A 23,142-nucleotide genomic window follows, 5' to 3' on the forward strand; every position below is an offset into this window, starting at 1 on the left:
TAGTTGTGATGACCTTTGAAGTGAATGTGCAGAGGAAAACATTGAAAACCTGGCCGCGAAGGTAGTTCGTCAATGAGTTTGTGAGCGTGACAGCTTGGGTGGTTTTGGCGTAAAGTGCTCTGTAGTGACTACCAGAGGGCACTAAATGTACTAAATGATTGTGTATTGTATTGTATTGTATATTGTAACAAGAACGAATCAGCAATGCAGCAGTTTGCTCCTCTCTTGCATGGGACATTCACAGTTGCCCACAGTTTCCAATGACATTTCTTCCTCTGCACTGTGTTTTTGCCAGGTTGAATAAGGCTTCGTCCACAAAAACGAATATATGTGGAGTTGGTCTGGCCTCCATCTCCATTACTGTCTAAGATAAAGAAAATCCACAGTTTTAGTAGAGCACATTATGCTTAGCTATGTATGCATTCTGTTTGGTTATTGAACAGACATCTTACCTTGATATATGATAATAGAGTTCTTTCACAACGTAATCCATTTCTTTCAAATGGTACAGTGTACAACAGCTTCATCTTTATTTCATCCTTTTCAAGGACTCTGACCATATATCAGTGAGTTTGCTGAGCATCTGAAAAAATTGGCCTATGCCCTGTAGGAGGCAACCTTTGAATCCTGCAGTAACATAAAACAGAAAACAATCAATATATTTCAAAAATGTCAGTAGACGAAAATATAAACATAGTATACTGTAAAATGGAGTTCAGTACTTGAGGGATGCACATTGCACCTGGTGTTTTGCCGGAAAATCAAACCACTGATGCAACTGTTGAAAGCTGCAGGTCTGGCCAATAACTGTGGCTTTTATCTCATCAGAGACCACAGCTCTGAGAGCTCCACAGGTCTTCCTGCCGTTCCTCTTCTCCCTGTCCCTCTTCTCTCTCCACCAGCCTGCCCTCTTTGATCCTTATTTCCAAAATAAACAAATGAATGAATAAATTCAGAAGTCACCCCCTTATCCTTCCCCTGCACTGAGCTGTGATTGGAATTATTATTTAATTGTCAGTATTTTCTATAGATTTCAATGTGGCTGCAGCAGAAATGCAGGTCTTTTTTTCCATGATTCTGTTTAACGTGCTGCCAAGTGTAGTGTTTTGCAGGGGTGGTATCTGCTTGAGAAAGGACTTCGTGAATTTCGCTAACTGTGGTCACTGAATGCATTTTGTGTGAAAGCAATGAAACGTGATTATTCTGTTTGCTCCACATGGACGTCAGTGAAGAGTGACTGCGTGAAGAGTTGTGACAGTGTGACTTCAGTTTTGACCAACGCTTGTTAGCCATCGAAAATAATAAACTACAACGAAAAGACGTTTATGCAGGCAGCAGTTTTAAACAGGCGAGGGATGCATCTTATTATTATTATACAATCTTTGGTTTCTTCCGGTAGCGTGCGTCATACGTCATGATGTCAGACGCACAGAAAGGGGGGTGAACAGAGGGGCGTAGGGCACTTGGAGGGGTGGTTGTCGCTGAACGACTGTCTGCTCCAACACTTTGCAATCAGCCGAGTAAGTGTGAAATATATTGTATCTGAGTTCTGGGCTTGTTTGGCCGCCGGTGTATATGTCTGTGTGAGTCTTGCTGTGTCTCTGTGCTGCGGGGGGAAGCTGTTAGCGAGTCGTATGTCGATATTTCACCGGATTAGCAGCTCTGTACAATGACACACTAACGGGACTGTCAACCTGTCCGTTAACACACTGCTGCTCACTGACACCACCGACCACCACATCACAACGACAACATTTAAAGCCTTTTAGACATTTACTGTGGCCACATAGAGGAAGGCTGGTGTGTTGTTACGCTGCCTCTGTAGGACTTAAAGGACGTTGTGTAGGGAAATGTTAGACTTATCTTTCGTAACGGTGACTATATTTCATCCTCTGTGGTGTCAGAGCGTGACGTTACTTCCATAAAAAAATGGTTCAAATGCTGTAGAGTAGCAGGTTGTGAATGTTTGTGTCGTTGCTTTCACCGTATAGTATGAAATAAACAGCGTAAACATGTACAGTAACACACGTATCTTGACGTTTTATGACTTACTGGCTTGTCATTGAGTGGAGAAAAATGAAGGTTGTGTGTGAGGACCTGTCTGTAGTTACTTTGAAACATTGCTTTAATTTACTGTATTGCTGTCATGTTGATGACTCGCCCTGGCATATAATATTAGCCAGGGCCCTGCACAAGTTTAATAAATCCTCAGCATGGTTTATTTTAGTCTCAATTGGCTAATGCAGTCTGATGGGCTAAAGGCATTTCATGCCCTGGAAAGAATGGACATCCGCAGCCTCATTAATACTGATGCCTAGGTTTCTTTTTTTCTGCAACCTGTTATTATGAGTGTATGGGAGACAGACGGAGACATGCACCCTCTCACACACAAGCATGCAGCAGGCAGGTAGATGCAGGGACTACAATGTGCCAAGGCAGCATTTGGGAGATTACTGTTTTGTCTCACTTTTTCTCTTCTTTGTAGAAGACCAATGGGCCTGACAGAGCAGGTTGTCATCTCCTCTGCAATGATGGAAAGCCACTCCACCATCATGATTATGCACTGAAGGTTGGTTTTCATCCACTCATCCATTCTTTTTCTATCTCACACTTTGAACATTTGTAAAAAGCTAGTGGTTTTGTCACTGCACTACATGCACAGTGGATACACATAGAGTGCTGGAAGGGTCCAGTGTGACATAATATATCCTCGTATCTGTTCAGCATAATCTGTTAAGTGGCTGGGAGCTTGGCTGCCCCTTCAGGGCACTGCTAACACAGCCATTCATGTCTCACTCCGACAGTCAGACCACCACGATGACGCTGCCGCCCTCCTCCCCCTCCTCCTCCTGTTCCTGGTGCACTCACGTTGTCTTCACTGTTGGGGAGCTGAGCTAAGAATTGAAAGTCATTGTATGAATGTAATGCGTTTGTCTGTATACTGTATGCATGAGTGTTTATGTGCACAATGCTTACAAGATAGAACTCAGTGGTCTCTGACGATGATGTGATTTGTGCTCAGCTTTGTGTAACCCTTCAGCTTTGGATATGGTGAAGATGTGCTTATCCTAGATCACAAGATTAACAAAGCTTACTGTAGACTCACTGTCACAGGATATGATTTAATTGGCTGCACTGGACTACAAAGACATAACATGGATTATATATTTATTTGAATAATATATTTGTAATTGTTTTATGTATTTACCATATTGGTAGAGACTTCTGATTTGATGAACAAGGCTCTTATGAAGTTGATATATACAGAGTAAGCATCTTGGGGTTTAGTGTCTTGCCCACATGCTGACTGGACAAGCCATCACATAAAAAGACAACAATTGAGTAAAATGGAGCAGCACAATGACATTTGTGATCATGTAACATTTAGTTCTGTGGATGTTTCAGTTTGTGTTGCAATCAAAAGGAATTCATGTACTCATTGTTTGCAGTCAGCCATCTAAACCTTCCTCTGCTACTCTGTAGTTCGCTAAAGAACTGTCTCTATTAATATCACCAACAATTATGCTTCTCTCGCTGGACAGGATTTCAGTGATTGAATTGACTACAGAATCATTCAGAGTCACACTGTGGGTGTTCACTAAATCCACTGTTTCCATCCAGGTTTCCCTCACTTATGTCTTTTCTTTATGTCTTAACTCCAGCCACGTAATTCAGTTCAATTCAAAAACTTTATTTGTTCTCTACGGGCAATTTAAGCTAGTAAGATGCAAGGAAACAAAACGGGGCCAGAGAAGCAAGGGAACAATTAGAGACAAGATGCAAGACATCATTAATGTGAAGCCCCCAATCATAAACTGACTTCCAATAAAGGATTGTGTCAGTCTGTATCAGATCGTGAAAAATGCAGCCATATAACCTCAATTAGAAAATGCATTTTTATATTATTAATGCATGAAAAAAATGAGACTAAAATGTCACTGAGAAACCAGACTAGAACATCTTCTGACCGAAACTAGACAAAAAGAACTATCAAATTACTAAATTTGAACTAACACTTATACACATTTTTTGAGACCTAAACTGAATCATTATCACTAAAACACCATCCATTTACTCTGTGTTTTTAAGATGTAACCTCTATGTTATGTGAAAATAATAGAATTATCCAGTAAAGCAAAATAATGTATATAAGGTCAATAAATTTGTTGTTAGCTGTATGTAGTAGAGCACATTTGTGGAGGAAGCTCAGTCTGGCCAGTTCTGCCAGCTATCCCAAGTATATTTCAGAGCTGTGGGAAACATCGTACTGTGTACTGTATACTGTAGAGACAGAGATGTACTGAAGAGGGTTCAGTGGGGATTAGAACCTGTGTCTTGTTGTGTATTTCAACAAACGCAAGTGAGAAGCCAATCAGGGCTATGTTGCTGCTCCAGTGCTTCTTTTTGGTTAGTGAGGACACTGTATGTGTTTGCTGGCAGGTGAACACTGAAATCTGTCTAAAAGTTTTTAGATTATAATAAAATGAATTATCCGTTCATTGATAATGCCATATTCATCTGTACTGAATATGCTGTACCTAGAAATGTTAATTGGGTTACTTTGGTCAAAATCATTTTGGTTACTTTTTAGAAGATCCCGTTCACCTCACTAGAGCCAAAACAATCTCAGCATCATTCAGGCAGTGATTAGATCAGTTCTCTCAGCGAAATGTCCAGCCGTGGCGAAAGAGGAAGTTTTATATCTCAGAGAGGAAACACTTGTTTCTCTCTCTCTCTCTCTCTCTCTCTCTCTCTCCCTCCCTCTCTCATATACCTTTTTCCTTTTCCAGCTTTCATAGCAGACCTTAATTCAGATACAGCTTAGTTTAGATTCCACAGACTGTAAGCAAGAATTATGTACAACATTTGTCTGCGCCATTCCTTGACATTAATGCTGTAGCTGTGGACAGACTGGGTTTCTTCCCTCCACCAGGACTAACTCCCACACTTCCAGAATAAAGGTGAAATTCCTTTATAAAGGCTGTGGTTTCTAGTGGCAACAAGCTGTTTCCCTCTGATTCCTTCCTGTTTGAAGGCAGAGGCAGAAAAGAGGCAGGGGTCACACTGCATCACAAGAGTTTACACTTTAAAACAGGACTGAGGTCTATGTTTTAGTATTAAAGGAAAAGTTTTTCAAGTATGTTTCAAAATGTATCAGTAGTTTCACTGTGAGAACAGCAAAATACGTTATAAAACCCATTAGTCATGCAGCTTGTGAGATAACAAACACTCTCCTTTTCCACTATCATACACAAAACCAAAATAAGCACATAGAACATTTATGAAATGTCCTCTAAAGAAAACTACTGTATAGGAAGCATTAATGTGACAGTATGTCTGAATGACAAAAAGCCTCCACTTTTACAGATGCACTCAGCAATAATAACTGTCCCATAAAGAGAAAAGGGATTTTTAACTAAAATGACCTCAGAAAATATCCATTTAGAGGGATGATGCCTATTGTAAGCCTCAGATAATGTTTCAAATATATTTTGTAAGCAATAGTGTGACACACTGTACATAAGCTATCTTTTTAAAAGCCAGTATGGACAGAAGGAATGATTAGGCTACAGCATTAAAAATCTGTTTCAGTGTTTACATGGGGACCTGACTCATATTTTACGATGCACTTGTAAAACTGGGAACCTGTCTTTTAAAATCACTGTGACAATAATGTGTCATTTAGCCATTAGTTTATATTCAGCATGGCATGTGGAATTTCACTCTTGATTATCCACAGTCCATGGGTCTTGCTGAATTATTTAAAACAATTTTATGCTATATAAACGTTCCCTTCTGCACAGAAAAAAGGAGTTTTGATCATTCTTTCATTGTGATTTATTAACATGTTCTTGTCTTTAGCTGGCAAACTTAAGAGTGGTATTAAGGTTTGTGGGTCAGGAGGAATATTATCTTTCAATGTAAATATTCTCCCAGAGTGTAGACTTGATATTGCTGACCCACAGCCTACGTGCAGAGCCCACATCATGCTCATAGTAAAAGCTTTTAAGACCAGAGCTTGGATGTGCTGATTCCAACTAATCCCTCTAGTGAGCAAGAGAGGGCTCAGGTTACCTGAGCTCAGAGATGAAGAGTTATTTGAATAGGTGACAAAGTAGGTGATTTATAGTATATCTTAGTGTGTAAAGTTGTTCCCACTTGCTGGTACTGCAAAGATCCAGATTCCCCGTGGCCCACTAACCTGGAAGGTTTCTCTTGAGTCACACAAAGTATATGTTGACCATGACATGCATAGCCTTTCCCATTCCTCAGGGCTGTGCACCCTTAACACAATCTCTGGTATGAGATTTCAACTGGTGTGTCGGTGGTTTCCAACCTGTTGACAGTTGCTGATGCTCTGCCAGTGAGTGGAATATGAGCTATGCTAGCAAAGTTAGAGGCCTGGTCACTCTTAAACACCTATCAGGTTAGTAACTGAAGGCCATGAGTGTATTAAATACTCTAGTGATGGATCTCCTTGTTTGGTGGAAACCTCCCTTTGAGAACATCTGTCTAACATATAAACAGCAAAATAATAAGACCTTGGACTATCACTGTGTATTAGATCAGTGCATTGAGTTCTGTTGTTGTCAACACGGGCCAGTGTCAGTACCATGCACGTAGTCAATTATTCAGTAGGACACTTGTTGAGCACAGATGCAGAGGTGTTTCTTAAACAAAACGTCCCCAGTAAGCAACAGATTGTTCGAGTGTAGTGTTTCATGACACATTAGTGCCCTGCTTTCTATATTTGTACACTGGCCAACCGCTATGTGCACTCTGTACATTGGAGTTTCCTGTATTTACTGCTCTGTAAATCCATAAAACTCAATATAATAATCCCTTTGTGAAGATGAAATTAGGAGAAGTGCCTTTGTTATTTTGTCTTTGGAGCTTCCCACTTCATAGGCTCCTAGTAGTCTTAGATGACTCAGTGTCTTCACACCCAGTATACCTCCCTTTGTGAGTGTGTGTTGAGTATATGTATGCATATGTGTGGTTTTTATTTTTGAGATCAAGATTTTTTTTTTTTTTTTGTATTTTTGGCAGGATATGGGGTGTATGTGCACACTTGTACATTTTGCTGTAACAGTCACACATTCAAGATTCAAAATGTTTTAGAAAGAGTGTCTACAAGCCTGTATGTATTTGAGTAAATAAATGTGTGTCTTCTGGTTTGTCCTGTTCCTGGAAAGCTAAGTGTACCTTTGGCAGCAGGGCCTCCCCTGTGGGTTTCATCTTGCACAATAGGGCGTTGTGCCTGCCTCTGTCAGAGAACTACCTGCCATTCACCTCCTCATTCAGACGCAATCTCCGAGCACCCGGATTGAACCTGACACGGTCAGGCAGAACATGCCGTGGACTGTCAGAGAGCTTTGATCCAGTCTGGCCTCTTTTCTGTAACCTTCTGTCTTTCCTGTCTCACTTACTCACTCTCCCATTCTGATACAAAGAGTTGTCTCTTATCACACTTTTTGCAGTACACTGAAGTCATCTCCTGCACTGTCAGAGCTGACACAACTGTGCTGCGCTGTGCCTCCCTGCCCCACAGACAGACACAGACACGCATATAAAGACAATAACTATTGTTCCTGTTTCCTGCCTATGCTGTCATTATGCAGCTGCTGAATGAGATACTGTCCAGTTTCCACTTGTCACACACACACACAACTACACACCTGCATACAATATATGCACGTTTCCACAAACTATTATTCCCTACTACAGTATGTCTCTCCTTCCCTGTTCATTTCCGACTGTTTGATAGACACACACACACAAACATATACACGCATATTTATGCATGCACTCACTCATGAACATCTCTGCCAGAACTCTCTGGCCTAATTCCCCTCTTATTGATGTGTGTCTGTCAGTGAGAGAGGCAGAGCACAAAGAGCAGCAATGGGCCTGTGTGTGGCTGAGAGGGAACAAAGAGCGGTCTATTCCATGCCAGTTCTCAGACTCTTCTGGAAACACTGCATGAGCTTGTTTAAGCTATGGACATACTTTGAGTTAACCGACTGTATGTTCAGCACTGAACAACATGGCTGCTCCAGTGTCAAAGAGCATAAGCCAGATTGACCTCCACTTATGCTGGTCATGCCCAGGTTACAGCATTTTTATGTAAAGAATAAAATTAAGTAGAATAGTCCACAAGAAACAGTGATTGGCTTGTGGTGCAGATATTTGGCACCCTAACTGTGGCAAAATATGTGTCCTCTGTGTGTGTGTGCGTGTGCGTGTGTGTGTGCGTGTGTTTAGTCAAAGGCTATTATACTTTGCACAGTACTGATACTTATTTATAATAAATTGTATGTTGCGTTCAGATGTGTAACTTCTGGGTCTTAAACTTTAATCAATTACTCATATTTAATCATCTTTCTCGTGCAATGATGACAATCGATGTCATTTTAGAACACTTGCATCATCGTTATAATATTTCTGCCTCAGAGACACTACAGGTCTTTTCTGTTTACAGAACTAAAATTAAATCAACAAGATAATTGTTGTCAAGTATCTATTACAATGTCTCTTTTGGTTTATTAAGATGAATCTTGGCTATATCATATTATTTCACACTTACATGTCTGCAAACTGACTGTGAATGTGTAAGTTGTTTGTCTGTTAGTGCCACAGCTCTGCTGAGCTTTCACTATATCTCTAGCTTAGCTGGCCATAGAGAGTGACAGCAGGGCTGGACAACTGGCAGCTCAGCTGAATAGTATGAACTACAAAGTTAGGGAAACTGGTGTGTGTATGTATGCTTGCTTGCATGCAGCATGTGTCTGTTTATGCAAGCGTATGAGTGAGGATGATGTGGTTTCAGAGAAGCGGTTGTCCACATGACATTCACCCTTGACATTGAAAACTGAAAATTCTGAGAAACCTGACTCACTGAGGCTGCTGGCCCCAGCTGTCACTGATAATCTGTTTCTGTAGTGGGCAGGACTTAAATGAACCAAAATACATCCGTTCACAAACACATTTATGAGATTTTATCAAGAGGATAGGGAAGAGGATCACCAAAGTAGTGCATTGAAGTAGTTGTGGGTCAGGACAGGACAGCTTTCATTCTAAGATCCATCTGGTGTTTGTTGATTTGCGTCACCACCTCATCAAGGTAGAACAGCAAGCCTTGCTTAAATTGAACAGGCCCTCTCACACACACATAAACATCCACACAAAGCCTGACAAAGCTTTGTCCTCTGGGGGTTCCTGAAAGAGGATTTAGTTTGAATATAAAACCAACAGGCAATCAAGAAAACATCCAATCCAGCATTAGAATCAGCCTGGGGATGAAGGAAGGGATTTATAGACACAGAAGAAGGGATGGGCACTGGTGTCAGAACAGGGGCTTTAGGTTCAACTACATCTTTAGGACAGTACTAAGTTAAGTTTTCCCCTCCACTCAGCAACCCACACAGTGCTCCAGTCTTGATCGATCACACTTTAATGTAACTATGCATGACTGCACTCCTTCTATGAGGAACTGCTTGGTTGAAGTTCTTGGTCATATAGAAAATGCATATTACTAGAATAATATCGCATATACAAAGACTTTATTTATTTCCACAACAAAACAGATACAAATGATTGTACTGGTAAAATTAAAAGACAGATTTAGGCTTATAAAGGTATCTCAAGTCAAGTCAAGTCAAAGTCAAAGAAGCTTTATTGTCACTTCAACAATATATAGCAGACGCAGTACACAGTGAAGCGAAACAACGTTCCTCCTAGATCAGAGGTGCTACACAGAACACAGACAAAGTACAGTGACGCAGACAAACATAGAGCTATGACAGAGGTAAAAACTAAATTATAATTAAAAAAAAAAAGATTAAGAAAAATTAAACTATCCCACAAAATGAAGAAAATACTGACAACTAAAATTAGATTGAGTCAGACTGAATAACAGATTTATTTTCCCATTACTCTATGGTGATGAAAAACTCAAATATGAACTATTTATTTGTGTATATACTTGCCAGTACTATAAATAAGCAGATGTCCTTTGCATCTTATTTTGTGAGAAATTGTGTATTAGTAACACAACTGTCCTGAAATACTGCATCTCCAATGTCGACTGTTAAAATAAATATTATAGTTGCAAGATGTAATCAGGAAAAATACAAAATAGAAGCTTGAAGCTGTGTTATTATTAGTATGAAAGGTGCTGCCCAGCAGTTGACAGCACAAGATCTTGATCGCTACAGGCAGCAGCAGCTAGCAGGTACAGGCAGCAGCAGCTAGCAGGTGACTAAAGTCAACCTATATAACACCTGCTCTCTCTCTTTGGCAACAGTCACATTGAACTGATTGGCACCACTTTTGTTAGCATACAGCCTGTGAATCAAGCACACCAGTATCCGCTGGCTTGAATCTGCTCACAAAAGATGAGAACAGGCCAGACTTTAGATCAGCTTGTGTGCTTTTGAACAGAAGCTGCAGCTTCATTTGTACAGATTCCATTCTTGCAGTTGTGAGAACCATGTGTGTGTAACCGTGTCTGTCTGTGCAACTTCATGACCTGACAGTGCAGCTGAAGGAATATATTCTGAGTATGTGACTGTCCCTCCCAGGCTCTGAATGTTACTACCTCGCTTGTTTTGCTGCCCTGAGTGAGAAGGCTATTGATGCTGCTGGGAGGCTCGGGCTGACCGCCTGCCCATCTGTGGGTCTGTCTGTGAGGTGATCAGTTATCCACCAATAAGGTTCCTTCTTGAGGAACACAGTCCGTATTTTATCTGATGTCTCGTCTGGGAATTTTGTCGCTCACTTGAATTCAACCAGGCAGTGTGCAAGGCCACAGGAGGTGATCATGAACTATAGTTTTTGTTTGTGACACTGCATGGTTGGCTTTCTAGTACAGAAACCTCATCTCTTGATACCACCACAGAGTAAGGATTGTAAGGCCAATATTCCCAGCATATTTATAGATCACTGTGAAAATGATTATTGGTTGCAGTCAGAGTGTAATGTGCAGTGATCTGAGTATCCTGAGATCTGTGAGTGTGTTAATGATTGAAGTTTTCAAACTTAAAAATCTTTCTTTTTTTTTTTTTTTGTCTTTGGTCTCCCTCCATCCCCTCGTAGGTAATCCTCAAGAGCGGGTCTCAGCTGACAGCTGGGCTGATGGTAGGTGGGTTTTTCTTGTGTGAGTCATCATGTCCTTCCCTCTTTCACTCCTCTGTCCTTCTCTGCATCTTTTTCTTTATTTTACCAGGCTCTTGTGCTTTTCTGACACCATTCCCCTCCAGACTGTTGATTATTTTCTTTGCCTGCGTGCATGTTTACGTTTGAATAATTTATGCTTCACTTTGGGAAACATTTTGTCAGGCCAGCTTACCTGGATCCAGCTTGTTTTCTTCATTACTTATGTTTGCTCATGAAATGTTGGCTTGTAAAATGAGAAATTATCCCATAGTGTTTTTAAATGACAAATGTAACCTTATTTATGGGATTTGTACTTCCAGCTTACAAACTCTAAAACACTAATGTGATAACTGTGTATTCACGCAATTTCCAGGAATTTTTGAAGATGCAGATGGTCACAAATTAAAGTGAAAATTAGTGACTGCAAGTCACAGGATCTAGGCAACATTTCAGCCACTCATAAGCCATCTTTCTCTCTCTCTGTGGAATGACCAGCATGGTTTCTTGTTCCTGAATCAAAGATGATCCCTGTGTGGATTCGCCCCCTGACCACCACTGAGCCAATGCAATCCTCGATCAGACTGTCCCATATCTACTTCCACTTTTTTCTGCTTTACTCTCCTGTGCTAGTCTTCTACCCTCCGCAGTTTTTGTTCTGTTATGGCATACTGCATTACTGACAGATAGAGAGGAAATTCTTACCATACTGTTTAACAGGACAATCTTTCCCAGCTGTTCTTGAGAGGTCAGCAGGGCCATATGCAGCAGGGGGACAAAAGTCAAAGAGAGCAAAGAGATGAGCCAGAACACAAGGGAGAGCATGGGGCTTATTGGCCAGGGACTGAAACAGCTGTTCCAGCAGCAGCGTAAATGCCTGTCCAACTCTTGCTCCACCATCATGTCCTTGTCTTCCTCCTCGTCTTCCTCTCTAGTGTCAGCAGATGGCACCCCCCCGTCTGTCCCCGAGAACACCTTGGGGTCCTGCTGTCCTGACTCTGACTGCCTCTATGCTCCTGTGGTTCCTTCTGCAGCTGGACAGGCTTCAGCCGCTGCAGGCATGATAAGGCGTGGGACCAGCCTGCAGAGTCGGCGCAGTAAAGGTTCTGGGTCTGGATCTGGGAGTGGAGACCGTGATCCTCTCCAGAGAGGTAGCCCCCAGGCCTCACACCGCCGCAACACCCATGATCCGCAGCATCATACCAGCCGCCCACGCTCCTCTTCCACCACTGAAACCACACCTAGCAGCCCTGCCCCTGTATATACCAGTAGTGATGCGGTGCTATCATCAGGGTACCAGTCCACAGAGGAGACAGAGAGGGTAAGTGAAAGCAGCCATGACTGGCAGACATTTTCCCCTTTTACTGATGTCAGCCCTGAGGTTTACCTTGCTGCTGATTTAACATTCTGTCTTGTGACCACAGAGAAAGGGTTTTTATTGTTGTCTGTCATTACTGCTGTCTGAGTGCTGACTGTTGATCCACAGCAAAGAGGTGTTTCTTTAATGGCCAGAACAGCATTAATCCAATCTAAGGCCTAATATGTATTATACAGCAGATTTGAAAATAAACCCACAATACACCTCATGTGACCTCTTCACTTGTTGCACACTTTAGTGTAGATATAGTTTTCATTTTAGATAGATCAATGTTCAACTCCAGGAAGAGTCCTGGTGGTTCCATTTCACAATTATTGAGGCCACTTCCTGGCAACACTCTACACTTCAGAAATAACAGTACAGCAAATGTTAAGGGGTAGGTTCACAATTTTTTAAGTTCAAATCAGTACTCAGGTGCCTAAATGTACACCGAAACAGGTTTTGCTTGCCATAGGCATTTTCCTTGGGATATGCTTCCAATAGAAGAAATGAGGGACAACTTCCACAGTCTTTGTTCCATAAACAAATATAATCCACTATTACAAATATAATCTGACTTTTAATGTACATATGGCTTGATAAATTTAATTCAATCAAAAATATTTGATTAAATTATGTTTGTTAGAATTATGTTGAGTGCTGTTTTTTATGCTGAAAATACACATCATCATGTTCAACATCCTTATATTTGTTTTCTTCTTGGAATACTGTTTGTATATATAATAAGTGCACTCTTTTTGAAATGCCATTGGATTGCTATAGAGCTGGTTTCTTGAATGGTCAAGGTCTTTTTTTCCTAAGAACACTGTGTGTAATCCACAGATTACTGTACTGGATGCCATTTTTGTATAAGTAGCATACATTTTTTGTGTTTTGGTATTGGTTTTCTAAAACCTTGCAGTCCTTTATCATCTTTAAATTTAAGCTGAAGTGCTGATTTTGAAATACTGTCAGTTTTCCAGACTAGTTTGTCTAGATTATATCCGCCACCAGAGGTCACTGTCAGATCATCTAGCCTACTATAAGCAGCACTGGGCTCGGTTCATGTGGAGGTTGTGTTTGCATTAGAAGCTTATGTTTTTTCTAAACTAGCCTGGTTGTAGTGTGTATGAAATAAGTCATGCCAAGGATGGCTGGCTATCACTTCACAGGTGGATAGTATTTCTAGACCAGTGAGTGTTGATGATATCCACATTAACAACTTAGATCTTTGAGCTCAATTTAATAAAGTCCCTCTCCGTGTCTTAATCTAAAGCTAAATGTCTTTGAGTTTGTGTAAAATTATTTCAGCTAGGATGACATAGCAGGGCTGAGAGCCCGACAGTTATGCTCTTGCAGTCCTGCTGCTGTCATAGACAGCCTTCAGCCTGTCTGTGGTCTGTTTCTTGCCCTAGGCAGAGATGATCACCTGTCTAGTTAATGTCTAGCTCTGTGCACAGCAAAATGCACATTAATGTCATTCAGGTCATCCAAATGGTCACCATGGTTACGCCAAAACTTGCAGCAAGCTGCCTAGAACTACGCCCTATTTGCGTTGCCATAGTAACAATGAGGTTGACCTTGGAGGTGTATGACATCATGCTGTTAGTTTAGGTCGAGGGTTGTGTAGCTTGTGTAATTGTAGGTATGTGTCAAGAATGATGAATGTTGTGATCATTGTTTCTTTATATTTTCTCTCCTGTGCTTCTATTCCCTTTTCTTCTTCTTTCTCTCTCTTTCTCTCCATGTCCCCCTCCCTGTATCCCTGGAGAGAGTTAGCACAGACAGTCAGCTGGTCCCCCACTCCTCTCCTACCTCCCCCTCCTCCTTCTTTACCACCAGCTCTTCCTCCCCCCACCTTTCGGCTCAATGACAGGAAGCCAGAGGCAACCTTGCCTCGTCATAGACGAGTGAGAGCTGAGCACCAGCTATGTGTGAATGTGTTATCAATGCTGTGTTCAGAAGAGGAACAAGAGGTGTATATGTGTGACTGTAAGAGCTCATTTTTATCTGTGTTTCAAATACTGTGTGTGTGCAGTAGAAATCAATTGTGCACTGACAGCCATGTGGTATAAGCATCCTGTGTGAGTGTCTGTGTCTGTGTCTGTGCAAGAAAGCGACAGAGCTCAGGGGATCACTGTGAATATGAGGAGAGGACAGCACAGCTGAGCTGTCTTTATTTCTGCTTGCTGTCCCTCCCTCTTTTCATCTCCCTCTTTCTGTCTCTTCATTTGTTTGCATAGTAGACGAAAGCAGTGTGGACAAGAAATGTGTGTGCGCATTGATGTTTGGAGAGGAAGGTAGCATGTGTGCTTTCAGTGTCTGTGTGGATGTGGAGTGTACTTTGTGATGCTGCGTGTACTTTGGAGGGATATGAGGGGAGAGGAGTAGAACGGGGTCCAGCTGTGGATCCGTCAGTCAGTCAGGATGGTGCAGCGCTTCAGTCTTCGTAGACAGTACTCTAAGGTAAGCTTAAAACATAGAAGCTTGTTTAGTCATTAAACCATGTCTGTGTTTTCCCATTTCCATGTTGCAGCTCCATTTATGACTAAAGACACAGCTGACTTAATTTTTTGCTGCCGACAAACTCTTTTATAATCTTGTGCGTTGATTTTCTGCTTGTCATTTTCTATATATCTGCCTATCCTTCTTTCTCTCTCTATTTGAGTTATTTTTGTAGTGCCAAGAGCTGGTGTATAGCCACTTAATCAGACCTTTGAGTTTTTCTCTTGACCAGGAACATTCAAAATGGTAAAAACTCACTGTTTCCATGTACAACCATGGCTTATAGCCAGTTAACAACTGAGAAGAAAGCAGTGTTTGCACACTTCATGTATATTAACAGTTTTAAAAAGTGATAAAGATTTTCTTATGAGTTTCCATTAACTTTTATGTACACTGATCCAAATAGTAACAAAGCACATATTTGCACTTTATCTTAACACTTGTAAAACTGTCGCTAATATGACAGCAAGCTGGAGCAGTAAACAGTGACGTTGATCAGTGTAATCACCTAGGGATCTAATTATTGGTAAACATTATGTTTGATTATTGCTGATTTGGGAGCATTCAGGACTTGTTTGCAGGCTACTTTAGCATGCTCTGCAACCATCCATAAGTTTGATATAGCTGTCCCCTGGTGGCAGTGCTGTTAAAGAGAGTAGAGGAGCTGTATTAAAACACAGCACTTGGTCTGAACCTGCTGTTGTGCAGCTGGTGCTCTGCCTGCGGGAGTAATTACAATTAGCTGCAGATTAAGTGATTGACTACATTCTCCCTATTTATCTTTAGTTCTGCCTAATGGTGCTAGTGGATGTTCACTTACCTGAAGGCATTAACATGTACAAGCATAAATACACAGACAGAAGCACTGATCTAGCCTGGTCTTTTCTCTCCTCTCTCAGAGGGATAGTGTGTTACAACAATAGCAAAATCAGACAGAAGAAGTGAAGTGCTGAAGGTTGTAAAATGTTTAGTGTCGGGATAGAAGACGTGTTTAGAAAAAGACATAGGGGAAAAGAGGGGAAGAAAACTACGGATTTGAGATGCAACAGAAGCCAAGCAACACTGTGCCTTAAGGCTAGGCCTCTCATAGCATAGGTTTTCTGTGTGTGAGACAGACTGAAGCTGTGTTTGTCTTTGGAGAGCATAATTTCCTCCAAGGCCTGTCTGCAGATGTTTGTTAACCTTGTCCTTACTAAAAGTGGGATTTCGGGAAATACTGGAAAGGAAGGAGTCGGGTAGATGACCCCATATTTCTTCCTAAGGCCACATTGCCATATGCCCACCTGCCTTCTTGCACAGCATTTGTTTTCTGTTGTCTATAATCATATTTTGGTTTCCATGTCAGAGATAACATGCTGTGTTCTCCTACAGTATCCCCAACCAGCTCAAAACAAAATGCCACATATTTACACAGTTCACAAGAGCAACATCCAGCTGAGCTAGAATCATGCAGCTGTATGCAGACTAAAACTGACAGTGCTAACAGCAATGTGGTTACATATTTAGTACCTTCACTTATATATTATATAGTATTTATTGTGAACACAGTGTTTCAAGTTTATTAATGTACCATTTGGAATGCAACATCATTATTTCTTAGGGTAACCTGAGAAAAAACTGAATTTTAAAGTTGCAGTCAATCAATGCGGTTGTCCTGAAAGAAAGTAAGGATAGGTGCCAAACAGCACCTGGTCACCTGAGGTTTGTTCCACCCCTCATTACTGCATTTTCATAATCTCTTCCCTCCCTAGGCCACTGGCTGTGTGTCGATGAAAGCTCTTGTACCCATTACAGCAGGGCACTGTGGTTTGCCTAGAAACCGTTTTAGTGAAAAGCTGTAAACAGACAAAAACAGGGTATTGCAAGGTCACATTCAGTTATATACAACCATAGCTGCAGATGCATATGACAACTATCAAGTTTTATCAAACCACTGCCACAGTAGTTTGCTCTCTAGTCATGGTAAACACAGTCACAAGAGTATTTAGTCAAACCCCTGTATAATCAAACAACTGAGTTTCGATTGACTTTCAGGAGAGAGAGACAGCCATAGGGATGATGAAACATGTGCTCTCAGTCCACAGTGGAGGTGATGTCATCTCAGTGGTCTGTTTGCCAAGTAACATAGCAAATTGTTTTTCAGGCATATTGTGTGTTGCTGCTGTCAGTGCCCTATCAGGATTCTCATTAACTGACGGCTAATTGACATTAACTATGAGACCTTAGCAGTGTTGTTAGTAGTGTTAAAGTCAGATGAGGAAGTAGCATAAATCTGCTAATGGGTTTGGTAGTTGGCTGATAGTTTATATTGACTTTTGAAAACTAACTAAAGAAAAAATTGGTTAGCCTCCCTAATCGTTCCCTTTCCTTTGCCCTTGCCTTCTTATTTACCCTACAGTTGATATTCCTTCCTTTTTTTCACTTGTCTTTTATGCCTCATTTCAGACAAACAAAATGCTCCTTTTGTCTTTTCTCCAACTTTTTATGAGATGTGTCAATATTGCTTTGCTTACTTTTCTCCTAAGGACAGCAAGTTCATTAAACAAGAGGAAGTGTGTTTGCATGGAAGTCTGTTTGTATTCTGTAGTGTGGCTGTACACGTGTGACAATCACTGATCAGCAGAGCAAACACTCGTATCGACGTTTAATTAAACACAGTGGAACTCCTGTTCTGGCTTTTTATCTCTGCTCTATCTCTCTCCCTACCCACATTACTTGCTAACAGTGGGTTGTATGTCTGTAGGTGCTTTATATGTCTCTTAGTAATCCGATGGGTGCTAGATTAAATAAGATGTTGGGCCGTAAGGAGCCAAAACAGCTTCAGTGCCCCTTGTCATAGATTCAACAAGACTGTAAAGGCTCTTACGCTTTATTTAAAATGGAGGTTTCAGTGTCAAGTTGGATAGTGAATTATGTCATATCAAGCCATATTTCAGTTTGTTGGTTTGTGGAGGTGGCTTGTAACAGTAGGTGGATTGTGAGTATTTTTGAGAATTGTCAGCTTTAGTGTCCAAAGCTCACAGTTGATCACCCATAAGCATGTCTCATGCCCATGCTCCTCTACATCCTCTCATAGGACCAGCATTTTACCTTGACAAAGATTTACAATTTCTTAAGGATTGTTCATTTTCATCTAGGACAGTCCAAAACCGTGCATTGTATGGGCGCCTTAATACATCTGTCCAAAATCCGCCTATTCAACTGGGTGGAGAAAAGAAATCCAAAACACTTAATTCATAAACATTTTATACTCATCAAACTCTTCAGTGATTCTTATGGTCTGTATGAAGCATCATTTGTTCTGTGCTTATTATGGTTTTTCCCTGTTTGTCCAGGGTGTGTACTCAGACGGGGTTTTTCTTACTGAATCAGGATCTAAATTCCTACTGCTACTCTGCTTGTTATTCATTTGTGTCCCCTCCTCAGAAGTCTGTTTTCCTTCTCTTTTTCTGTCTCTGTGTCCTTTCCCTTCTCTCTGGTTGTCTTACTTCATGTCTTATAGACTGTCTTTCTTTAGCACTCACTCATGCTCACTCTCTTCGTCTTGTTCCCTCTCATCTATGTCCAGTACTCAGATAGTGGAGCCAGTGGCCCATCTCCATGGTAACTGGGTGATGTTCAAAGAGGGCATCTTCACCTGTCTGAGGTTCACTCTGATCACCTCATCAGCTTGTCTGGTGGAATAACTACCTTTTAGGAGTGGGCAAAACACTTCTAAAATTAGATTCCTCTGCAGTTGACTTTGTTAAAAATACTATTTGAAATCTTGTAATTAAGTTTGCTCTTTTGTCAAGCATTAAAAATGGAAATATCATACAGGGAGGCATGTGGAATTGCACTCGCTCCCTTAAATCTCAGTACTAAAGAAAACTGTTTCCTGTTCTGATGCATATTTAAATTAGACCTCATAATGTTATACAAAGGAAGCTGTGAATTATGTGAGGTGTCAGTAAAGAAAAGTTTGAGTTTGACAATTAACAAATCTCAGTGGTTTCCTTTCTTCTGCTTCAAAGAGAATAAGCTAAACAAAGTAAACACATGTGCTGTAATTGTTTTGTTGTACCATGTCAAATCCAGAGAGTAGCTTTGAATCAGATGCTCAGCTTTGATATGCTGGCGTGCATGTGTATGCATCGTGTGCCTTTGTGGGTGCTTTAATGCTCCACCCAGTTGTTTTTCCCTTTGGAGAGTAGCCTGTCTGTTTAATTAGGCTGTTGAATATTCATGTCATTATACATATAGACCTCCACCATTATCCAGTGCTGGCTGCTGTTAGCATTCACACAACTGGGAGCATGTTAGGCAACTCCGTAAACACACATGCACACACTAATATCACGTCTTCATAGTTGATGCACAGCAAGTGCTTTTGTGTGGGAAGTTTATCAAAGCAAATATAAAAGGATAGGCTAAAGGCTTGTGTAGGCTAAAGTGTGCAAAGGCAGATGAGGCAGAGAAATGCTGCAAAATCAAATGTATGTGTGTGTGAACAGGATGGACTGAGTAGAGGGGAAGGAAATGGAAAGCTAAAGCTGTGAGGTTACAGCCTTTGTTCCCTCTCAGCTAGTTTAATAGGTTTCTAATCTAGGTCTGGATGAGGAAGAAGTCTACAGCAGCTCTCACCCTGCTTCTCTGTTGCTATTAATAGACATGTCTCAATCAAGGCTGGTCAAGTTCACTTTTCAAGGACAGTTGATTGTGTTAATACAGCATAAGTAACAAAAACATTTATTTCATTTAGATTAATATTCAACTCATGAATTTTCCACTTCATTTCCTCCCTGTAGATTAAGGATTTTTATTTAGTCATGTTTATTGTATAAATATACTAGCGGATTGATTTTCTTCCAGGATATAGTCTTATTCTGTTAGTAGTGGAAGACTCAGTTATTCTTTAAGTGATTATTCTAACACTAGGTGGTCAAGCACTTTGTTTTCTGAATGATTATTATAAGATTGTTGTCTGTGCATGAGGTCATGTGCAGAAATGTGTACATGTCAGCACTAAGTCACTTTGGGTCATTCTTTGTGTATTTATTTTTGGCTTGCAGCTGGTCCTTCCTCTTTGGGCTTGTGTGTGTGTGTCTGTGTGTGTGTTGAGGGGGGGGGCATTAGTGTGGCATGCACGTGTGTTGTGTGATTTTCGCAGCCGTTGCAGGATTGCCACATATTTGGTCAGTTTTGAGGATGTTCTGGTCAACCCTGACCGACATATCGGTTCCTCAGACAATATCCTCAGGCTGGATTCATGTCTGGGGTCTCACTTTGACCATTAGTATTAGCTGAAATTACTTTACTTATGTTGTCGATAACCTTTCTGTGTGGAGCTTGCATGTTCTCCCCATGCTTGTGTAGCTTTACTCTGGATACTCCAGTTTCCTCCCACAGTCCAAACACATGTATGTCCAGTTGTTTGGTGACTTTCAATTGCCCATAGGAGTGAGTGTGAGTGTGTGAGGTTGTTTGTCTCTATGTGGCCCTGTGATGGACTGGTGACGTGTCCAGGGTGTACCCCTGCCTTGCACCCAAAAGAGAGCTGGGATAGGCTCCAGCAGATCCCTGGGACCCTGGTCAGGAATAAGCAGGTATAGATAATGGATGGATGGATGTTGTCAATATATGCTACAGTTCCCCTTTCAGATAAAGTGATATATCTGGGTTACCTACACTTTCTGAGACTGATCAATAGACACAGAGCAGGGTTATGCTCTGTATCTCTGCCACACCCTGCTCAGGCTGTATCATTTGTGTGGCTGATAAATTATGGATGAGGCTATAGATTGCTGAGCTCAGCTCTGCTCCACTGACCCACTTTGAGTACACATACACCCACAATTCAAATCTGATCACAACATCAGGGGAAATATCATCATTTTGTTCTCTAAAAAAATAGAACTATTCCTCTCATTGTCATATGTGTCAACCATTAGGAATCCTAGAAATTTTCTGCTCTTGCATTACTTTGCATCCAATCAGAAAGATGTGATTTCCCACTGGAAAATTACCTCTACATCACTAAAACATTACAGCATATTCGTTTTTCTGCATATAATGCAGTTGGTTAATTGGAAATGGTAAAGCATTGAAAATGTGTGTTTTCTGCACACAAGACCTCGTATTACCCACCCTTCACAGCCACTTTTTCTAATCTCCTCTCACGATTGCCTGTCTTATATAACTGCAAGGTTTACACCATTTACCACTATCACTCTAGTCATTTCTGCTGTTTGTCACTGTGACATATCCACCCTTTCCTCAATGTTCACAGTATCAACCGACAAAGCACCTTGTTCTCACTGCCACATCAGCTCTGAATGACATTACATAAAGGGCTGCATGATGATATAAAAGTATGCATTAAAAAACAAGAAAGACAAGAAACCTTTCAGGAAATGGCTGCAATTTAATACAGACTAGTAATAGACTCTGTCCTTGCAGGAGATGACACGCATGGTGCAGCATAGTCAGTATTCTAGTTCCCCCTGGTGGACACAAATTGTAGTTCATGGGCACATTCGCATAGTGATATCCTGTCACAATTTATTGCTGAAAGCAGATCTCTATACCTTCTGTGTTCAGAATGGGGGAAGATTTGATGTATCAGATGTAAACCAGAATAAGGAAGTACTCAACTTTCAAAGTTGCAAGTGCAAAGCTCTACTTGGTGTCAGCTCTTGTCTTTACTGGGGTCAACTCACAGCACACATTTTAATAGTAGGAAAAGCATGTGTATGAATAAAATTATGCTTGTGTTCTGGTTCAGGTTTTTGAACCCCATTATTGTGGATGCTGGCTCATATGCATGGTGGTGAGCCTGTGTGGCTGCTGTGTGTGTGTGTGACTTAAACTGTACATTTTAGGAATTACTACCTCAAAATCAAATGGACATTATGGTATAGTTATGGTGATTGTGGGCTCAATTTGGAAGTTAACCGTTAGAGACATCCACCATCATTTTGTTAATCTCTTTTCATTAGATAATAGCTGATCAACACTGTTTAGAGCATCCCATTAGCCAAATGCCCTTCCTCATTATCTGTCCTCCTAATATGAAGTTATTCTTCCTAGTGGCCCAGTTCATCACTACAACTCAGACCCCAGCACGACTGATTCAAAGTGGGCAGTGAGGTAAACATGGGGTCAACAGTGTGTGGTATGTGGTTTAGGCAGAGACAACAAGAAAACTGAGAAGGTGCCAGACCAAATAATCTTTCAAGCTGAAAAGCTGGGACTGTTTGTTTTAGATTGTTCATCTTCCTGCTTATGAATAGGCTGGCAGTGTGTTTGGTTCTGCATGCTACCCCATGGTATTATACAGCACCCAGCCAAACCAAGTCTGCATTTTCAGCTGTGCCCTTTCTTTTTCCATGTTGCATAATCAGGATGGGCTGAGTATAAACAGAAAGCAGTTCCAACAAATGCCAGACACCACCAATAGACAAACATTGTGTCTCCCCACGTACCCACTCTGTTTCCCTTCACACAGACACGTTATGTCCCTATACACTGTTTTGTTGCACATATACATTTTGTCTTTGTACACGTACACACATTGCATTATCTCCCACACTTTCTTACTATTACATTTAATGGAAACAAAACTCTAGAGGCTATCACTTGACCGATACTCGATTTTTGAGGCTGGTTACAATATTGATCGATACAGACTCAGTATATTAAATCTTTGTTATCGGTTTATTTATATAAGCATACACATTTGAGGAGGGGACGCTAAGCCACCCCATATACCAGCACCAACATGCTTTCTTCTCTGATGTAGAACTGATGCTATTAATTGTTATCTTTTTTTTTAATCTCAGAGTGAAGCTGAGCAAACAAAATTGTTTGGGTTGTTTTTGTTATTGTTTTTTTTTTGTTCGTTTTTTTTTTTCCTTCCTGTCTGGCTCTCGTGCATGCCAGTATTGGAGTTGGCTAATAAGATGTTCCACGCTCTCTGACCTTGCCAGTCATAATGGCCCCAGTGTAGAAAGACGTTTATGTAACTGCTAATAGGGCCTTTGATTACACTGCAGCATAGACTAAGAAGGATTGAACAGCAGGCTTCTTTTTATGGAGAAGGTATTGTTCAAAAAGGCCTGAGCCCCGAGTCATGGTTCTCTCTTCTG

At 41.0% G+C, this 23,142-nt stretch overlaps 1 protein-coding gene across 15 annotated transcripts in view; it reads left to right on the forward strand.

The window, feature by feature from the left end:
* The first annotated feature begins 1,438 nt into the window (after nt 1–1,438).
* tmcc1a (transmembrane and coiled-coil domain family 1a) overlaps nt 1,439–23,142 on the forward strand; it is a 36,752-nt gene continuing 15,048 nt past the window's right edge. The window contains exons 1-5 of one of the 15 annotated variants that reach the window (XM_026331435.1): nt 1,439–1,520; nt 2,486–2,569; nt 2,805–2,921; nt 11,098–11,143; nt 12,090–12,475. In XM_026331435.1, the coding sequence (XP_026187220.1) occupies nt 2,916–2,921; nt 11,098–11,143; nt 12,090–12,475 (438 nt within the window). In that variant the 5' untranslated portion in view covers nt 1,439–1,520; nt 2,486–2,569; nt 2,805–2,915. Of the gene's footprint in view, nt 1,521–2,485; nt 2,570–2,804; nt 2,922–11,097; nt 11,159–11,231; nt 12,476–14,282; nt 14,978–23,142 lie in introns of those variants that run through there. The other 14 variants (XM_026331436.1, XM_026331441.1, XM_026331430.1 and 11 more) reach the window with 14 other exon arrangements.

Source organism: Mastacembelus armatus, chromosome 7 (genome assembly GCF_900324485.2).
Source record: "Mastacembelus armatus chromosome 7, fMasArm1.2, whole genome shotgun sequence".
NCBI classification, from domain to species: domain Eukaryota; kingdom Metazoa; phylum Chordata; class Actinopteri; order Synbranchiformes; family Mastacembelidae; genus Mastacembelus; species Mastacembelus armatus.